Here is an 18,152-nt window from a genome sequence, read left to right on the forward strand (position 1 = left end):
AAGCGCATGGCTTAAACTGCCAACGGGCGCAATTATCAATCATGTCGAAGGCTATCGTGAAAACAACCTTTGAGGCGTCACGGACCCTCCGTCCGATCTATACCGGAGGTAGCACGGCACTGGATGCCAGTGGTCGCATTTTGCTCTCCTGCATAGGCGAAGATGCCTTGATCGTGGATTTGGAGACTGGTGACCAGCTCGCCAGCTTGGAAGGAGTAAGTCGATATTATGGAATGCGCTGTGGAACAAATTTGACCGGAATACTTATCATGACTCGCTTTTAGGATGGAGAAATCATTACAAGTTTGGCCAGTAAGGCTTCATTTCCATTTCCATCTTTAGATTATACGAAATGCTTACGCTGTTTTCAGTTACACCATCCGCATCGCATGCTATTGTTTGCTCCCGGTCTATGTCTATGCGTATATACACCCTCTCTCCTTTCGAGGAAGGTGCCCAATCCATTGAAGCCAAGCTTGTTCGGACCCTCAAACCTCACCCCACCCCGGTGGTTACATCTGCGATTGATGAGACTGGCACATTGTTGGCGACAGGTGGTGCCGATGGATCAGTCAAGGTTTGGGATATTCGAGGTGGCTACATTACACACACCTTCCACGACCGCGGAGTCATTTCTGCTCTATGCTTTTTCGAGGTTTCTGGAGACAACGAGATCAAATCCTCATCCAAGAAGTCTAAGCGCAAGGATGCCGACGAAGATATGGAGGATGCTGGTGCTACAGAGACTACGGCTGGATTCAGATTAGCATGCGGTAGTGATGAGGGTAAAGTCCGAGTATTCGATTTGCACAAGAGGAAGGCGATTGCATCACTCGACTCGCATGTTTCCCTGGTCCGCAGCTTGTCATACTCTCCTTCAGAAAACGCACTGTTGTCTGCGAGCAGAGACAAGACTGTCATTATTTGGGATGCTAAGACTTGGAAGACTCGCAGGATCATTCCTGTTCTGGAAAGTGTGGAGGCCGCATCTTTCATTGCAGACAGCAGCCTGTGCGTGATTGGTGGTGAGAATACCAAACTGCGCGTGTGGGACTGCAACCGCGGCAGTGAGGTTACAGAAGAACAAGAGGCAGGTGAAGAGTTTGAGTCAATTATCTCTATCCAATATTCGGCCAGTCTGCCCTACGTGATGACTGTTCATGCCGATCAGACTATCCGCATGCACTCAATTGAAGCTCTGTCAGATTACAAGCCAGGATCAACACTGCCGCCATTGAATATTGTTCGCCGCATCTCTGGAAATGATGACGAGATTATTGACTTGGCTTTCGTTTGGACCGGACCGATCGATGCTTGCTTTGGCCACCAACACCGAGAGCATCCGTCTTGTTTCTGTTGCCCCATCTGCAGATCGACCATCAGTCGAAGGCGAACAATTCTTTGGTGCTGATATTGCCCATCTTGAGGGTCACGAAGACATCATTATTGCCCTTGATGTGGACTGGTCTGGCCACTGGCTTGCAACTGCTGCGAAGGATAATACCGCCAGACTTTGGCGTCTTGACCCGAAGACTTCATCATACATATGCTTTGCCATCTTTACTGGTCATGCTGAATCCTTGGGCGCAATTGCTTTGCCGCGAACACCGCCACCCGTTGGCAGTGCTGCCTATAACGACCCCGTCAACCACCCGCCATCATTCATGATCACTGGTTCCCAAGATCGCACCCTGAAGCGCTGGGATACCGGCAAGTTGGCTCCTCTTAAGGGCGATAAGACACACTCCCCCAAGGCTATCTTCACCAGGAAAGCACACGAAAAAGATATCAATGCTCTTGATATTGACCATACGTCTACTCTGTTCGCATCTGCATCTCAGGATCGAACTGTGAAGATCTGGGATGCCGATGAGGGATCTACCATCGGTGTTCTTCGAGGCCATAAGCGAGGTGTCTGGTCTGTACGATTTGCTCCTCGTGACACTCCTATCATCAATTCCGATGCTGGAACCAGCACATCACGAGGCTTGATTGCAACCGCCTCCGGTGATAGCACTGTCAAGCTATGGTCTTTGTCTGACTACAGCTGTCTTCTTACATTTGAGGGACACACCGGAAGTGTGCTGAAGACAATTTGGCTCCCCCTCCTCAAATATCACAGGCTCAGAACGACGATGATGATGATGACGACGAGATGGACGGCAAGGCCGCCAAGAATGCTATTCAGACACGACCTCTTATCGCTTCAGCAGCAGCTGATGGCCTGGTGAAGATCTGGAGCCCATACACTGGCGAACAGGAAACTGTTCTGGACAATCACACAGACCGAGTCTGGTCACTCGCCAGTCCAACCCCATCTGGCTCTCGCTCCGATGTTAAGCCCACCTCATCCAAAATCAACTCTGCCCCATACGCCCTCGCCTCTGGTGCCGCTGATGCCACTGTCACCATGTGGACCGACACCACCTCCGCCACCTACACAGCCGCCGTGAACGCCAGCTCTGAGCGCATTGAGCAAGACCAACAGCTGCAGAACTACATCCGCGCTGGCTCTTACCGTGAAGCTATCGTGCTGGCTCTCCAGCTGAACCACCCGGGCCGTCTGCTCTCGCTCTTCACTGCCGCCATCGATGCCTCTGATGACCCAACGCTGTCTGTCGAGGAACGTCAGCGCGCCGCAAACAGCTTGACTGGTAACCCATCTATCGATGAGGTTCTTCAGTCTCTTGATGCTGCCAACCTGCGTACATTGCTGCTCCGCCTCCGTGATTGGAACACCAATGCTCGTACCTCCCGTGTTTCGCAACGTATTCTCTATGCTTTGTTCCGGTCATACCCTGCTTCCACTTTCGTTGACTTGGCATCCCAGTCCGTGCGTGATAAGGATGGACGTGCTGCCGCTGGATTGAAGGATATCCTGGCTGCCATGGCTGCATACACTGAGAGGCATTACAAGCGTGTTGAGGAGCTCACAGATGACTCTTACCTGGTAGAGTGGGTACTGGGTGAGATGGATGGTGGTGTTGGACTCGGTGGACTCAAGAGTCTCGATGTAAATGACGATGTGGAGGAGCATGAAAAGGATGTGATTATGTTGGAAGCTTAAGTGCGATCTACCATCTCTGTGTATATGACTGGCGCTTTGTTTCTTGGGAGTATCGCGGGAGTGGGATAGGATAAAAGCCATCTACTTTCTCATAGAATTGAAATCATTGTTTTTTATATCATTTGCTATGGTCCATTCTATTTTACATCGTGTTATTCTGGGTATCTCTTTGGAAGTAGTTACAGTCTGGTTATTGCGCTTAGCAAAACGCGCGTCTGGGGTGTGGGTGTAGCTATTGTCCAGATCATTATGTACAAGAGCTCTGTATGTCCATTCATCCATGTCAACCTGGCACTCAATCGTCTCGACGGCTTCGGCGAGAGTCACGATCCCGATCTCGGTCTCGATCATGACGGGAAGAATGGGAGGAGGAATGTCGTGAACTGCTGCTGTATTTATCATCGCGGTGCCGACGGTCTCGGTCACGATCTCTGCGATGATCTTTATCGTCATCGCGATCTCGTCGGCGATCTCTATCGCGTTCTCGATCCCGGGAAGACCGATCATCTCTCCGACGGTCATCATCCTCGTCATACCGCGAGCGTCTAGAAGACTGACGACCGCTTGAACGACTGCGATCCCGACGTGAAGACCCGCTTTTCCGATCAGAACGACCCTCATCATCGTAATCACGCTTGCGATATTCACGGTCCCTGTCCCGTCCGCTCTTTTCCAAATTCTTATCGCGCCTCTCACGCCAGTCGTCCTTGTCTGGCTGGGAAGCTGACTTCTTCTTCAGGTCTGCCAAATCTTCCTCCGTCAAGTATTCACCAGTCTTCTTGTTGCGCATCATCACTGGCATATAGACACCCTCGGTTTTACCCTCGGAATTTTCCTCACCAGCCTTCCTGGACGCCTTGCGCATGGCCGATTTGCCCCAAGCTCCAAGCTCAGCTTCAGCACCTTTCCCACCGGAGGAATCTTTAGCTCCGATTCCCAAAAACCCGGGTCGTCGTGCTGGAACTGCAGCTTTGTTCGCTTTTTCTGCAGAAGCAGAAGAGCTGTAATTACCTCGTCCAATCGATTGTCCATCTTTCCATCCCATTCCTCGTAGCAACGCAGCGCCAAATTCCTCAACGGGAATAGCATTATATTGATCCAGGGTTGCTGATTCAGGACGAGACTTTAAATCCGTTTTAAATGAGTTCGTCGGTTCACCATGGGTGTAAGATTCCTCCTCCTCTTCGTCTCGAGACTTTGACGCCTCAATCACCAAATCAGATCTCCGCTCCACCTCGCCCTTGCTTTCTCGAATCAGAGCTTGTAAAGCTATCTGATCATCTGTAAGTGGTTTTTTATCTTCAGCAGATGTAGGAGCAAGAGGCTTCGCATCTGCCATGGGCTGATCGCCATCAGCAACCTCACTCCCTCGCTGTTCGTCCTGCGCAAAGCTCAGGCCGTATGCCATACTAGGACCTTCGGTCTCAACCTCCCCTCCCGCGGGGGCCTTTCCAGTCCGTTCGGCTTCCTGCATGGCCTGAACCTCAGCGGGGAGGAGGTTCTTTTTTCCCTTCTTAGGACCACCAGGGCGATCGCGCCAGTTATTCTTGCTTGTAACTGGAATCACCAAAGGTCCTTCTTTCTTCACAGCTTCTCCGTCGGCCGTAAGCGCATCGCCAGTAAGGGTGTCGAAGCCCGATACTTCTTCATGAGCAGGTGGGTGCTCATCCTCGTCTGAATCATCATCGCCGTGTCCCAGTCGGTGTGGTCGGCGGGGAAGTGAACGGCCCTTGTTTGCTGGAGAGTCGGCGGGACGGCCGCGGTTGGATTGGAAGCTGAATCCTGCTTTCTTCGGAGCGCCATTGGAATTTGGGGCAAAGGAAAATGATTTAGAGGGGCCACCATTGCGGTCGCTAGGACCACCTGATGAAGACATCGCGACAGGCTTAAATTCTGAGGGAGTGGTGGCTAATGTAAAAAAGTCCAAGTAAATGTGAAGGCATGAGACCGTGTCGGGCGGTGGCAAAATCAGTCTCAGCCGCGCGGCTATCGATTGGAGCTGATTCTTATCCACGCCTCCAGGACTGTTCATGGATGTATTAGATACCTTTCACATAATCGAAGTTTACATAATTTAAAATGTTCATTCCCACTGGTAGCTTGAATCTGGAATTTCAATTTATTTAGCTTCTTTGTCTAATTTCAAGATTTGTATTGACTACATGCAACACTTGTATTTGCGCGATCGTCCTTACTAAGTTCCAAGATTAGGGCTTCACATCTAGGTCCTTAAGTTCTCTATGCAATTATTTGTGCAAATATTAAAATCAATAATAGTCTTAAATCGGAGGAAAGTCTGTTTCATTTGCCCAACTTAAATACATAAGAAACATACGATGAAAGGGTACCTACCTACAGAGTACATGTATTAGGTTAACAATCTTGGGATGAAAGGTGAAGCCATTTAAGGGAATACAAGTCTACGTGAATACAACTCTAAGCCTTGGAAAAGTCAAGATTCAAAACTAATCATACAATTCATGTTCGTCAATTCCTGGGTTCTAACCCTAAGCCCAGAGTTTCGCCATCCCAGGATAATACATGCCCAAATTCATTGAGTTGCCACCGGTAATAACGGAGCCAATGGCATATTTAGTCCATTAGACTAAGGAACAGGCTAGAGGATTCAGGCACAGAATAAGGCACAAAGCTGTAACGGAATCAGATGGTGCTGTTGTGTGTGAAGAGGGTAAAAAGAGAAGAAAAAAAAAATCAAGCTGCGCCACCCCAGACCACCAGCGCAAAAAATTGAGAAAAGAAAACCAGAGTCAATAAAATCAAAGTACGGGGGTGATGAGTCAAAATATTTACAGTTGAAGAGAATAAAAGGAAGTAGGGGGTATGAGGTTGGTTGTGTGGGGAAAGTATATGAAAATCATTGAATGATTTTCTTTAACTGCTCGTTGTTTGAGCAGGGGGTGGGTGAGGACTCTTGCTGGAACCCTGAACGGCCCCAGCTTGAGCACTTCCACTGCGCTGGGTTTGAGGTGTAGCACTTCGGCTAGCCTGAGGAACAGCTCCAGCTCCATTCATCGCCGGTGAACTAGTAGGCGCAACCCGGTTTTGTTGATTGGCTTGAGGAACCCGCATCATTGGAGAGAAGCCCTGGTTTTGGGGAACTTGCATTGCTGGGTTCCCATTGGGCATGTTGGCCTGCTGAGGATTTTGGAAATTTCCACCATGCGGTACTTGATAGTTGGCTTGAACCTGGTTCATACTTCCAGCAGCAGCATTCATGGCTGCTTGCTGAGACATGCGCTGCTGCTGGTATTGGTTGAGTCGGTCTGTTGCCAACTTGTTCACTTCCTCCGCAGGGAGATTCGGGTTGGCTCGTTGGATCTGACTTTGGAATGTGCTAATCGTAGGCACTACACCACTAGAGATAGGCTGGCCCATGCGAGGTGACGGAGTGGAAACAGCTTGAGATTGGAAGGAGGGGCTCTGAATTCCTCCTTGGGCCTGCATCGCTGCGAGCATTGCCGGGTTATTAGGGCCTCCATTCACATTTGGCATATTAATATTAGGAGAGTGTGACCCTTGAGCCGAGAATTGTTGGTTATGGAATGACTGCTGTGCCTGCTGAGGCTGGCCTTGCTGTTGGGGAACTGGTGTCTGCCCTTGTTGTCGCGATTGCAAAAGACGCTGCTGCTCCTGAAGACGATTGGCTTCCCGGATCACTCGAGCATTATCTGGGGAAGTCTGCATCGGCATGCCAGGTCTAGGGCCCACCGGTTGCTGCATCTGACCTTGAGGCATCATTTTCATCGCCATCGCATTGGCAGGCATCTGTCCATTGACTGCAGCAGGAACCGCAGGCATGCCCTGTATCGGCTGAGTACGGTTTTGATTAACACCTACGCCAGCTTGCATAGCAGTAGGAACCCCATTAGTTGTCCCATTAGGCATGTTGGCATTGGCAGAGTTCGGTGGCAGGCTGTTGGGTGTTCGCCCTTGAGCATTCAGACCTGCTTGCTGCTGGTTGGGCAATTGGCCATTGCGCTGAGCGACGAGGCTAGCTCTCTGCTGAGCAATCATCTGCTGCCGATACTGTTCCTGTCTTTCCTGTAGTTTCACTTCCCGATCATACTTGAGACGACTGAACTCAGCAGGGGTAGTGATCGGCGGCTTAGGCTGATTGGCCTCATTGGCCTTCCTCAACGATGCGAGATGGGAAGCGTGCTGCTGCTTTTGAAGCATAGTCTCTCGCTTCTTGGCCAGTTTACGCATACCATCCAACAAGGCAAGATGCCGAGACGATCTCCTCCTATCCACACGCAACGGCTGTGTTGTCCGGCGGCGAACAGGGGGGTTGTGGCTGACCATTGTTAGCCTGCTGTTGCTGTTGCTGCTGTTGCTGAGCAGCCTGCTGCTGGGCGAGCACAGTGCGTTGAGCTGTCTCAAGCCTTTGGTGGTAAGCTCGGAAATATTGGGTCTTGGACATGTCGGCGGGGAGGCCCTCCAGTCCAACCCATCGCTCGAAGCATTCCCAAGGAGTTCTTCGTTCAGCCCCAGATGTGAATAAAGATGGAGAGCTCAAGCAGCTTGAGATCAGAGACCAATTGTATGAATACTCCTTGACCAGCCGACGTAGCTCATCATCCTCAGACATGGTCCATTGAGAAGATTGCCTTGACTCGAAGAAACCAACGGATGGCATGGGGTGTTCGGTTGGGGGACGGAAAGAGTGTCCCGGATGAATTCTATCACGGATTGGCTTGTTCTCAAGGCGAAACAATGCGACGTTAGTCTGCTCCGGGGGGGATTTCAGTAATACGGCTCTCTATGTCGGATCCGTATTGAGAATAGTCGTAACGGCTTCGTTTACGAGGGAGCTTATCATCCTGGAAGGCAATTTTGGTCGAGGCGAACTTAGAAACCGGCAGAAGCTCCGTTTTCCAGACCGAGTCCGGAAGTTGCTTGAAAATCGGAGACTCGGCCCCAGGTGCAATACGTAGTGGCTCATACAGTGGCAATTCATTAAGCAATTTCTCAGCTGCGGGAGTCATGTCAACGGAGAAGGTGAACTCGTCAGACCCTAGAGAAAATATGGCTGCAGGAGCAACGGTGTCGCAAATATTATGTCGTGGCTCTTCATTGAAGCCATCGCTGACCGATTCTTCTTCAGCGGATGGAACAAGATCTGGCGTGGGATGAGAGATAGCAACTTCGTCACTTGTATCTTCCGGAGAAGCGATATTCATCTTCGATGTATCATTTTCTCTAGCCGTCGGCGAAGGAACCTTCGCATTGACACGAAGTAAAGACCGGTGTTCCTCGTCACTACTAACATACTCAGCGCACCAATCGGCACAACTCTTAGCAGCTGCAATCTTCCACTTTCGCTCTTCGCGGAAGTCTGTGCGCATCCACTTGACATGGTCCAGGACGATATCCCAGTGAGTACCTTGGCGAGGAGGTTCGGGGGCCCGTTTCATTTGTCGCAAGGGCCATCTGTTCGCATTCTGAAGACCATAGATTCGGCGTAAGGTCCTGCAATCCATCGACTCCTTGTATTCCAGCTGATGGTTTCCAGTAGTCAAGGTCTTATGAGCGGATGCAAGAAGCGTACTCATGTTCATTCCGCGAGGAGGCGCATAAGCCCTATTCAAGAACAAAGTGAATAGATAATCCTGCTCCTCGTGCAATTTGGCAACTGCATCGGCAGATTCTCGGTGAACAAGCTCCATTGAGTCAGTCTTATCCTGCTGTGGAGTCAGGTTAGGGAAGACCACTGTCGCAAGTCGAGTTCTTTCCTTTTCACGATCTTTGCGGTCCTTGAATCGCATCCGTGCAACACTATCTGGGCTATCATGATCGCTGGCAGTAGTAGTGTGAGGTGTTCGTGGTGTTTCTCCCAGAATTTCAGAAACTGACTTGTGACGAATTGCGCCTGATGATACGCGGGTCGTCATTCTTTCGGGTTGTGAAAGACCAGGTTGTGTAGGTGGAATCACAACAGGCTTCTTGCTCGTATCATGCTCATCTTTAGCAGGTTCGGATGATACAGCTGGGTGTTCGGTGGGTGAGAGGCTATCGGCTTGAGCTGCAGTCGGCCCATCTTGTGGTTTCGACTCTACTGCATCCACCACAGGCTGTTGGTCAACATCCATCACATCTGGATCTGCAGAAGAAGCTCCACTGGGCTCGTTGACTTTCTCATTCAAAGACGTCGCAGCTTCTTCGGCTGTCTGCATTGACTGCGCCTCCTCCAGTCGTAATTGCTCATCCGGTGTCGATGGGATCATGTTTCGGTAAGGTTGAATCAATCGGTCATGCTTGGGACTCGGGCGACCACCCTTCCCGGCCTCAAGTGTTTCCTCTCCGGGGCTGGTTACGGGCGAAGCAGTGACCGGAGCCGGTGTATTATTAGAGTATGGGTCGATAGATGAGGCGGGTGAGAGGGGTTGATCGTGGTTTGAAGGCCCTATCGCGAGAGAAGGTCGCGAGTCGGATTTCTTTCGAGCAAGAGTGTTGGGTAGGATATCCAAGGAAGGTGTTGCGCCTGTCGCAGTAGGTCTGGCTGCTTGTGGAGAAAGCTTAAGCTCCGTTCCATCCTGGCCTTGGTAGCTGACGGGGGTTTCTGGTACGGATGCACTAGACAGTTCAACATTTGGATTAGATGGTGCAGCCTGGGTCGGTGCACCTTGTCCCTGAAATGCTTGTGGGCTGGTCGCAGGCGCAGGTGACTCCTCAATTGTTGTTGTAGTCTTTAAGACAGCCGGGACAAGTCTTGTGGTGCTTGGCTGGACCCCGGCGGGCCTTTCCTGGAGAGTCGGCTTGGTCTTGAGTAAGGATGCGTCGCCATCTGCGACCGGCGGGATAGTAATACTAGGCGCTGGTTGGGAAGTTGTCGCGCTTGTTGTTGTCGATGCGACCGGCTTTTTGGGAGTATCTCGTGCGCGCGCATGGGCAGGCGGTGGTAAAGTGGATTCATCGAAGTAACGACCTCTGTGCCAGTAATAAGTATAAATCCATGCCAGTATACAAAGAAGAACAATAAAATGATTGAATGATTGATGCGCAATAGAATGCTGAATAGTCAGAGATAGTAAGAACCAGAAGGGACATACTTAGAGAGATCGTTGCAGTCGAGGAATGCCTTCTCTTTTTGATGATAGAGTGAATCGGCGGTCGCGCCCTCAAAACCCACGGTCGCATAGTACAATTCGGTCAGTTTTCGCTTGCGCGACAACAGGCAATTTCTGGTCGGCTATTAGTCCACTGACACGTTTCAAAAGTTGCTGATTACAGCGAGAATAATTTTTCGATTTAATACGTACGCGATCTCATCCTGCTTAGACTGGAGAAGCTCGTCGCGGAGCATCAGGTCTATCTTGGGAACACAGCATCCGATTAACGCGGGGAAAAAAAGAAATGGATTGACCAAGGTCATTCAGGTCAGAAAAATCGCTCCTCTTGATGAGAAAGGATGTGGTTGTCGCGTGAAGCGATGAAGGTTAAAGAAGGGAGGACTTTTCAGTACGGGTTGGCACGGGAAAAAAGGGAAGTCGTCGGCGAGTGCAGGTTCAGTGTGGTTGAAAGCGTACGGGTATGGTAACATGGTTACTTGATTGCCCGCTTGGGGGGAGAGATTGGATGGAATTTATTTTTTAATTTCTTCTATAGATGAGAGTAATATAATGGATAAAGATATATTCTGGTTATAATCAAGTGAAAATTCAACCTTTTGGGACTGAGATTCTGTACGTCTGAGGTCTATAAGAATTCTTCCTTAATCAACTGGTGGTGACAAGATCTTTTAGCTCCGATGTGTTGGCATTGCTTGGAGTTCCCGGAGACGCGTATTGTGTATTGATACACATTCCATACAGGTTCTGTTTGCAGTTCAGGCGCCAAGGCAGAAACATGATTCAGGCATTAAGGCACTAAGGCTGCCAGTTCGTCAGGTATTCAGGCAACAATTATGTCCAGAATATTTAGGCAACAAGGCATCTAGGCATTCCGTATCTCTCTATCGATAACGGAGAAAAAAAAACCTCCACCGCCCAGCTCCAGCTTTTCATCCCCATATACTCACGGTAACTCACCATCCTTTTTTCCTCTCCAATTCAAAACAGACATCATGGCCAAGAGAAAGAGAAACGATCCTCCCAAGGAGGAAAAGTCCACCGAATCCCCTTCCAAGACCGTCAAATCTGCTCCGACTCCATCGCAAGCTCCAGATGCAGCTTTGACCATCCAAGTGATCACGGGTTCCTATGAGCGAGTACTGCACGGTTTCACGGCCGGCATCCCCGCATCTGCTGTGCAGTCAAAGAAGGAGGCTTCGAAGGACTCGAACGACTCCATTCAATGTGTCGACACTTTCTTGTTTGAAGCCCATGGATCCGCTATTCGCTGTCTGGCTCTCTCCCCATTGCCCAAGCCTACCGACAAGGGAGAGGGACAAAAGATCATTCTGGCCAGTGGCTCAACCGATGAGCGCATCAACCTCTACTCGATTTCCGCTGCGCCGCCCGCTGTGAATGATGATTACCCCTCAGTGCCTACTCTGGCCGGAAATAAAATCCTCGAGAACCCCAGGAATCGTGAGCTGGGAGCTTTGTTACACCACTCCGCTAGTATCTCGGCCCTGAGCTTCCCCTCACGCAGCAAGTTGCTTGCTGCTGGAGAGGACAATGCCATTTCAGTCTCCAAAACTCGTGATTGGAGTGTCGTCTCAACCATCAAAGCCCCACGTCCCAAGATTCACGGCCGGCCCAGCGGTGATACAGCACCCGAGGGCGGCGCTCCGGCGGGGGTGAACCACTTTGCTGTGCATCCTAGTATGAAGCTGATGCTGAGTGTTGGAAAGGGAGAGAAGTGTATGAGACTGTGGAATCTTGTTACAGGTAAAAAGGCCGGTGTGTTGAATTTCGATCGGGATCTACTACAGAGCGTCAGAGAAGGAAAATGGAGCAAGGGAGAGGGTCAACGCATTGCCTGGAATACCGCTGGTGAAGAGTTCGCTGTGGCTTTCGAATGGGGAGTGGCGGTATTTGGAATTGACTCTACTCCCAAGTGCCGAGCTCTCCCTGCCCCACGAAGCAAAGTTCACCAGATGAAGTATGTTTCACGGCCTGTAGGAGACGCAACCGAGGACTTACTGGCTGTTTCTACCGAGGATGGGCGTGTTATCTTTTATTCGACCGAGGAACTACAGAAGGCTGAGGAGGATGATGAATCGACCATTCCCTATGCGACTCCTGTGGCTCAAGTCGGTGGAAAACAGGCCGGCTTTCCCGGGCGCATCAAGGATTTCGAGGTTTTGAGTCTAGCGGATCAGCCGAAAGAGGTTCACGACGGGGTTGTCGTCGTCACGGGTAATAGTGATGGTGTGGTTCGCATCTGGAACGTGGCCAGCAAAGAGCTTGTGCCAGCCAAGAAGTCTAAGGGCCAGGATACCATTCCCCAAGTTGGGAACCTTTTGACAACCTATGAGACTGGAAACCGCATTACATGTCTGGCATCCTTTGTGATGCTGCCGGCGGAGGACCCAGATACGCTGATTGACTCTGAGGATGAGGAGGAATTTGAGGAGCTCAGTGATGATGATAGTGATGACGAGTAAATGCTCGTGCTCATGTATGGATTTTATACCCACTGTACTGTTAGATCAAATTATATTCCGAACATAAATCAAAAGTACTGCAATTTTCAAAATTGATGGTGATCAACTTGAAGTGCTTCAAGTTCAATGTTATCGATCTAGTAGTAGTAGTAGTAGTAGTAGTAGTATCATGTAGTATGTAGTACTAGTCGTGGTTAACCTGATCTAAACATTTACTACTAAATATAAATACTAGTAGAAGCTAGTACTATGCCTTACTAGTAGTGATGGCCTGGACGAAACGAATCACATAAATTAGGGTACTATTAATGCTGAGATGAATTAAAAATTAGGATTAATTAAAAAAAGGCATGATACATTGTCTATTTATATAACTTCTTCTCATATACTGTAGGTTCATACAATGTTGAGTGCTAATACCAGCCAACTGGTCTGACGGCTCCCGAGACCAAGAATTTTCTCTAGTATGAATGACTCATGCAGCAAAATCTATACCATCACACCAGTATAGTACAAAGAAGATGTAGATTTTTTCTCACAATACCATATGCAAATTATTAGATCAAACATAAATATTTCCATTATAAATTATCATAATGTGCCCTATAGAAATTCAAGTTCTTGGTGCCACAGTCACACAGTCACCGCCCGCTCGGTCCACTGCACAAAGCCCCCCCACTATTACATTCTTCCATTATCATATCGTCCTGCAATTTTCGTCCGCCTCATCTCTCCACCTTTGGCCGACTCTCCACCAACCCCCTTTCTCCCTTCGTCTCGACTCGGTTCGAAACAAAGAACAAATTTTGCAATCATGGCTACGAATGGAGATTTCTCCGACGAGAGCCAGCCCGGTTCTCCCATTCTCGACGGCAACAATGGCCAAGATTTCGCCGACCAGGAGCCTCTCGACAAGCCCAAGTCCGCCATGAAGAAGGCTGCTCCCATTCCCCAGAAGCCGCGCCCTGAGCTCCCCGAGCAGCCCGAACCCAGCGCCCTGGACCTCTCAAAATTGACACCTCTGAGCCCCGAAATTATCGCCCGCCAAGCCACAATCAACGTTGGAACCATCGGTCACGTCGCTCACGGAAAGAGTACAGTCGTCAAGGCTCTGTCGACTGTGCAGACCGTTCGTTTCAAGAACGAATTGGAGCGCAACATTACCATCAAGCTTGGTTACGCCAACGCCAAGGTCTACAAGTGTGACAACCCTGCCTGCCCTCGGCCGACCTGCTACAGGAGTTATGGTAGTGAGAAGGAGATTGACCCACCTTGTGAGCGTGAGGGCTGTGAGGGCCGCTACCGCCTGAAGGCTCACATCAGTTTCGTCGATTGCCCTGGTCACGATATTCTCATGTCTACTATGTTGTCTGGAGCTGCTGTCATGGATGCCTGTTTGTTGCTTATTGCTGGTAACGAAACTTGCCCGCAACCGCAAACCTCAGAGCACTTGGCTGCTATTGAGATCATGAAGCTGAAGCACATGGTCATTCTGCAGAACAAGGTCGATCTGATGCGCGAGGAGGCCGCTCTCCAGCACTATCAGTCTATCCTGAAGTTTATCCGTGGTACCGTGGCCGACGGATCGCCTATTATTCCTATCTCAGCCCAGCTGAAGTACAACGTGGATGCTGTTTGCGAGGCCTTGATTTCTCGCATTCCTGTTCCTATTCGTGACTTTACTGCTCAGCCCCACATGATGGTAGGACTACTATACTGAAGAAGTTGATAACCAAAGCTAACCATTGATTTTAATAATTAGGTTATTCGTTCCTTCGATGTTAACAAGCCCGGTGCCGAGATCGACGAGCTGAAGGGTGGTGTTGCTGGTGGTTCCATCTTGACTGGTGTTATCAAGCTCGGAGATGAGATTGAGATTCGCCCTGGTCTCGTGACCAAGGACGAGGATGGCAAAGTCCAGTGTCGTCCCATCTTTTCCCGTATCGAGACTCTCTTTGCCGAGCAAAACCCCCTCAAGCTCGCTGTTCCCGGTGGTCTTATTGGTGTTGGAACTCTCATTGATCCTACCCTCTGCCGTGCTGATCGTCTCGTTGGTTTCGTTCTGGGTCACCGTGGCCAACTTCCTTCCATTTACACCGAGATTGAGGTCAACTACTTCTTGCTTCGTCGCCTCCTGGGTGTCAAGTCTGCCGATGGAAAGCAGGCTAAGGTCGCCAAGCTGGCTAAGAACGAGGTCCTGATGGTGAACATTGGAAGTTCCGCGTAAGTCATTTTCTACTTTTTATGAAATTGCAATGGTTACTAACTCATCTACAGAGCGGGAGCCCGAGTATTGGGTGTCAAGGCTGATGCTGCTAAGCTGGCCCTGACCAGCCCTGCATGCACAGAGATCGGCGAGAAGATTGCCATCAGCCGAAGAATCGACAAGCACTGGCGACTTATCGGTTGGGCCTCCATTTTGGCCGGAAATGTCTTGGAGCCCGTCCAGCAGTAAAGGAAGGTATCTCAAACGACATTTAGCTACAAGGAAACCAAGAAGAGCGGGTGTGGCCAGTGTGGACTAGAGACCGACAAAAGAGATGATTGTTTCTCTCCACATTGACAGAACCCCGACTTTTCATGGGTCCTTTGCTTACTCCTTGCGATCTACCACCTCGCAGTCAATTTTTTTAACGGTCATGACGAGTTTGAAAAGTGAATGCACGAATTTTCCAGATATCCCCAGCTGAATAGAGAGGAGGTTTCTTGTTATAATCTTGCTCCATCTTATGGGTTTGTCACTTGCCCTAATAGCTGAGATGCGGTGAGTATCTCATCAGAGGGTACAGAGGCAGATACAGCCCGGAAGATGGATGGATGGAGGATCAAGATACGATTCATGGTGAAGAAGAAATGGTTCTTTTTTTATCTGGTGTGCTCTAGGGAGTTGTATTTGAAGAGGGTTATTTTGTTTTATCGATTTTGCGTCTGCATGGACAAGTCCTATGTAAATCGGTTCAGGTCTTATCTCGAAAAAGTGTAGAGGGAAAAGAGTGTCTATTTATTCAATTTCAAGATTTACGCCAGAGATGATCAAGGTCAACATTAGATTACGTTCTAGCCCTAGTTCGTGATTGGTGCATATGTCAGGTGATGATCTTTGAGCTCAAGCTACACGGAGTATCAAAGTCCACACCTCAACCTTAGAACTGCTGGCACTTCCACATGCATATTTCAACCTGAAGGGCTAGATTTGTAGGCACTATTTGAGTATCTGATACATTCAACATTTTGTCGCAACTTGATAACCCAATATTTGAATGCTTCACCTGGGCATGCAAGTATGGGCTAAAACTGCCCGTGCGTGGACCTAGGCCTACTTGACAAAGAACATTGAGCCTTATTCTACTATCTAGTACTGTTTATGCTTTTTACATATTCAAATGTTACTATGTTTCAAAACTGTTCTGGGTGCCCTCAGTTCGAATAGAATTGAGTAATACATATTACTAGTAACCTCAACCTTCCCAGTACTAGAAGTTGACTTATGGCCTGGTTAGATGAGATTACTTGATCTATATACTCCGTAGTGGCCTTCAAGTTAGGCCTTGGGTGATTTCCATTAGTACTAATATTGAGCAACCAGAATATCGGTATATCTATTTTCATGATAAAAGAATTTATAAAAGATGGTATGCGAAATATTAAAAAAAGAGAAAAAAGCATTCAAAGCCTTGTAGTATTATTGTTGCAACTTTGTTGACTGACGTCAGGTTCAAGGGTGGTCCCTGGAGCGATGCAAGTGTTGATCTGACTAAGGCTCCCGGGCAGTCAATTAACACCTAGCTTTCTTTGACGCCCTCTTCCTTCTTGACACCATCGCGTCGACAAAATGTGGATTCTCGAGGTAAGAACTTGCTGTTAATGTTGAATACTATCTTATTCTACTTCTTTTAAATGAATATCTATTTGAGAGTGTCTTTGCTAATATTCGCATCAGCAACTCGCGCGTGTCCTCGACCGTCCGCTCTTCCCATGGAAGAACGTGCTCGTGGGGTTCTCCCTGGGCCAGTTCCTCCTTGAAAATGTGCTAGCTTTCCGTCAATATAAGGTGTTGCAACAGAAGACTCCCCCCTAAGGTTCTGGCGGGAGAGGTTTCTCAGAAGGTCTACGACCAAAGTCAGGTATGGGATCACGCAAGCCAGAAGCTCAACTTACAGTTTAGCTGACAAAGGGGACTTTTTTTTGATTTAGGCATACGGTCGCGCCAAGTCCAAGTTCGGTTTCATCTCGGGTCTCTCCGGTCAAATTCAAAATCTCGCTTTCGTTTACGGTGATGTTCTCCCCAAGCTCTGGAGTGTCAGTGGCTTGGTGCTGGCACGATACCTCCCCGGTCAATTCCAGGGCGAGATCTCTCAAACGCTCATCTTCATCTTTGGTTTCAACATCTTGACTACTATTCTCTCGCTTCCTATCTCGTACTACAATACGTTCGTGCTTGAGGAGAAGTTTGGTTTCAACAAGCAGACCGTTGGCCTCTGGGTGACCGACATGCTGAAGGGTCAAATGCTCGGCATTGTTCTCGGAACTCCTATCATTACTGGTATTCTCAAGATCGTTCAGTCTACTGGCAACTCGTTCTTCTACTACCTGTGGCTCTTTGGTGTCTTTGTTCAGGTCTTCGCCATCACCATCTACCCCATTGCTATCCTGCCTCTATTCAACAAGCTGTCTCCCCTGGAACCCGGTGAAATCAAGACTGGTGTCGAGAACCTGGCCAAGAAGCTCAAGTTCCCTCTGTCTGAGCTGCACGTCATCGATGGTAGCAAACGCAGTGCCCACAGTAACGCCTACTTCTACGGCCTGCCATGGAAGAAGCACATCGTCATCTACGATACTCTTCTCGAGAAGAGCAAGCCGCAGGAAGTCGTCGCTGTCCTCAGCCACGAGCTTGGTCACTGGAGCTTGAGCCACACTACCAAGCTTTTTGGTATTGCGCAGTCTCACATGTTCTACATCTTCGCTCTTTTCTCTGCTTTCGTCAACAACAAGTCTCTGTACCAGTCCTTCGGTTTTGTCAAGGAGCAGCCAATTATGATTGGATTCCTTCTGTTCTCCGATGCTCTGGCCCCCATGGACGCTGTTGTGAAGCTCCTGATGAACATTCTGAGCCGCAAGTTTGAATTCGAAGCTGGTACGTCATACTATACTCACAACCTTTAACATATAGCATGCATACTAACTATACCGTAGATGCTTTCGCCCAGGGTCTTGGATACTCCAACGAGCTCGCCTCATCGCTCCTCAAGTTGCAGATCCAGAACCTGAGCACCATGGATGCTGACTGGATGTATGCCAGCTACCACTACTCTCACCCCATCCTGACTGAGCGTCTTGCTGCACTGGGCTGGAAGGGTGGTAAGGTTACCGACCTCAAGGCCGAAGACAGTGAGAAGCCTGTCAAGGCCGCGGATCGTGAGCTGTAAGCACTGGCAAGCTTGCCAGAAACCCCACCCATCCTTGAAATATGCTAGTCGTATTTCTTTGCAATTTTTGATGAGCTTTGCTTTTTCC

General features: G+C 49.2%; 7 protein-coding genes across 7 annotated transcripts; 4 read left to right on the top strand and 3 right to left on the bottom strand.

Moving 5' to 3' along the window:
- Positions 1-41: 41 nt before the first annotated feature.
- N7483_007046 (U3 snoRNA-associated protein UTP13) lies at positions 42-3,067 on the top strand (the record flags this gene model as incomplete). Its single annotated transcript, XM_057090483.1, has 5 exons — positions 42-215; positions 285-312; positions 372-1,291; positions 1,338-2,081; positions 2,123-3,067. The coding sequence occupies 5 exons, from the start codon at positions 42-44 to the stop codon at positions 3,065-3,067; spliced, it is 2,811 nt and encodes a 936-aa protein (XP_056945224.1).
- Positions 3,068-3,362: 295 nt separating this feature from the next.
- On the bottom strand, positions 3,363-4,943 carry spp2 (spliceosome ATPase-activating subunit SPP2; the record flags this gene model as incomplete). Its single annotated transcript, XM_057090484.1, has 1 exon — positions 3,363-4,943. One exon carries the CDS (start codon positions 4,941-4,943, stop codon positions 3,363-3,365), a length of 1,581 nt encoding a protein of 526 aa, XP_056945225.1.
- A 1,016-nt stretch (positions 4,944-5,959) lies between these two features.
- N7483_007048 (SANT/Myb-like DNA-binding domain-containing protein) lies at positions 5,960-7,724 on the bottom strand (the record flags this gene model as incomplete). Its single annotated transcript, XM_057090485.1, is given in 2 exon segments — positions 5,960-7,331; positions 7,342-7,724. The coding sequence occupies 2 exon segments, from the start codon at positions 7,722-7,724 to the stop codon at positions 5,960-5,962; spliced, it is 1,755 nt and encodes a 584-aa protein (XP_056945226.1).
- An 85-nt stretch (positions 7,725-7,809) lies between these two features.
- N7483_007049 (uncharacterized protein) lies at positions 7,810-10,391 on the bottom strand (the record flags this gene model as incomplete). The annotated part of the gene is made up of 3 exons (XM_057090486.1): positions 7,810-10,015; positions 10,138-10,269; positions 10,348-10,391. 3 exons carry the CDS (start codon positions 10,389-10,391, stop codon positions 7,810-7,812), a joined length of 2,382 nt encoding a protein of 793 aa, XP_056945227.1.
- A 759-nt stretch (positions 10,392-11,150) lies between these two features.
- Positions 11,151-12,638, top strand: N7483_007050 (putative 60S ribosome biogenesis protein Mak11; the record flags this gene model as incomplete). The annotated part of the gene is made up of 1 exon (XM_057090487.1): positions 11,151-12,638. One exon carries the CDS (start codon positions 11,151-11,153, stop codon positions 12,636-12,638), a length of 1,488 nt encoding a protein of 495 aa, XP_056945228.1.
- Positions 12,639-13,452: 814 nt separating this feature from the next.
- N7483_007051 (translation initiation factor eIF2 subunit gamma) lies at positions 13,453-15,093 on the top strand (the record flags this gene model as incomplete). Its single annotated transcript, XM_057090488.1, has 3 exons — positions 13,453-14,340; positions 14,401-14,861; positions 14,916-15,093. The coding sequence occupies 3 exons, from the start codon at positions 13,453-13,455 to the stop codon at positions 15,091-15,093; spliced, it is 1,527 nt and encodes a 508-aa protein (XP_056945229.1).
- A 1,377-nt stretch (positions 15,094-16,470) lies between these two features.
- N7483_007052 (zinc metalloprotease) lies at positions 16,471-18,064 on the top strand (the record flags this gene model as incomplete). Its single annotated transcript, XM_057090489.1, has 5 exons — positions 16,471-16,485; positions 16,579-16,665; positions 16,718-16,762; positions 16,833-17,772; positions 17,832-18,064. The coding sequence occupies 5 exons, from the start codon at positions 16,471-16,473 to the stop codon at positions 18,062-18,064; spliced, it is 1,320 nt and encodes a 439-aa protein (XP_056945230.1).
- Between the last annotated feature and the right edge of the window lie 88 nt (positions 18,065-18,152).

The sequence above is a fragment of the Penicillium malachiteum genome, assembly GCF_028827825.1.
Source record: "Penicillium malachiteum strain IBT 17515 chromosome Unknown utg000003l:1.0-4950554.0:1.0-4952489.0, whole genome shotgun sequence".
NCBI lineage: Eukaryota > Fungi > Ascomycota > Eurotiomycetes > Eurotiales > Aspergillaceae > Penicillium > Penicillium malachiteum.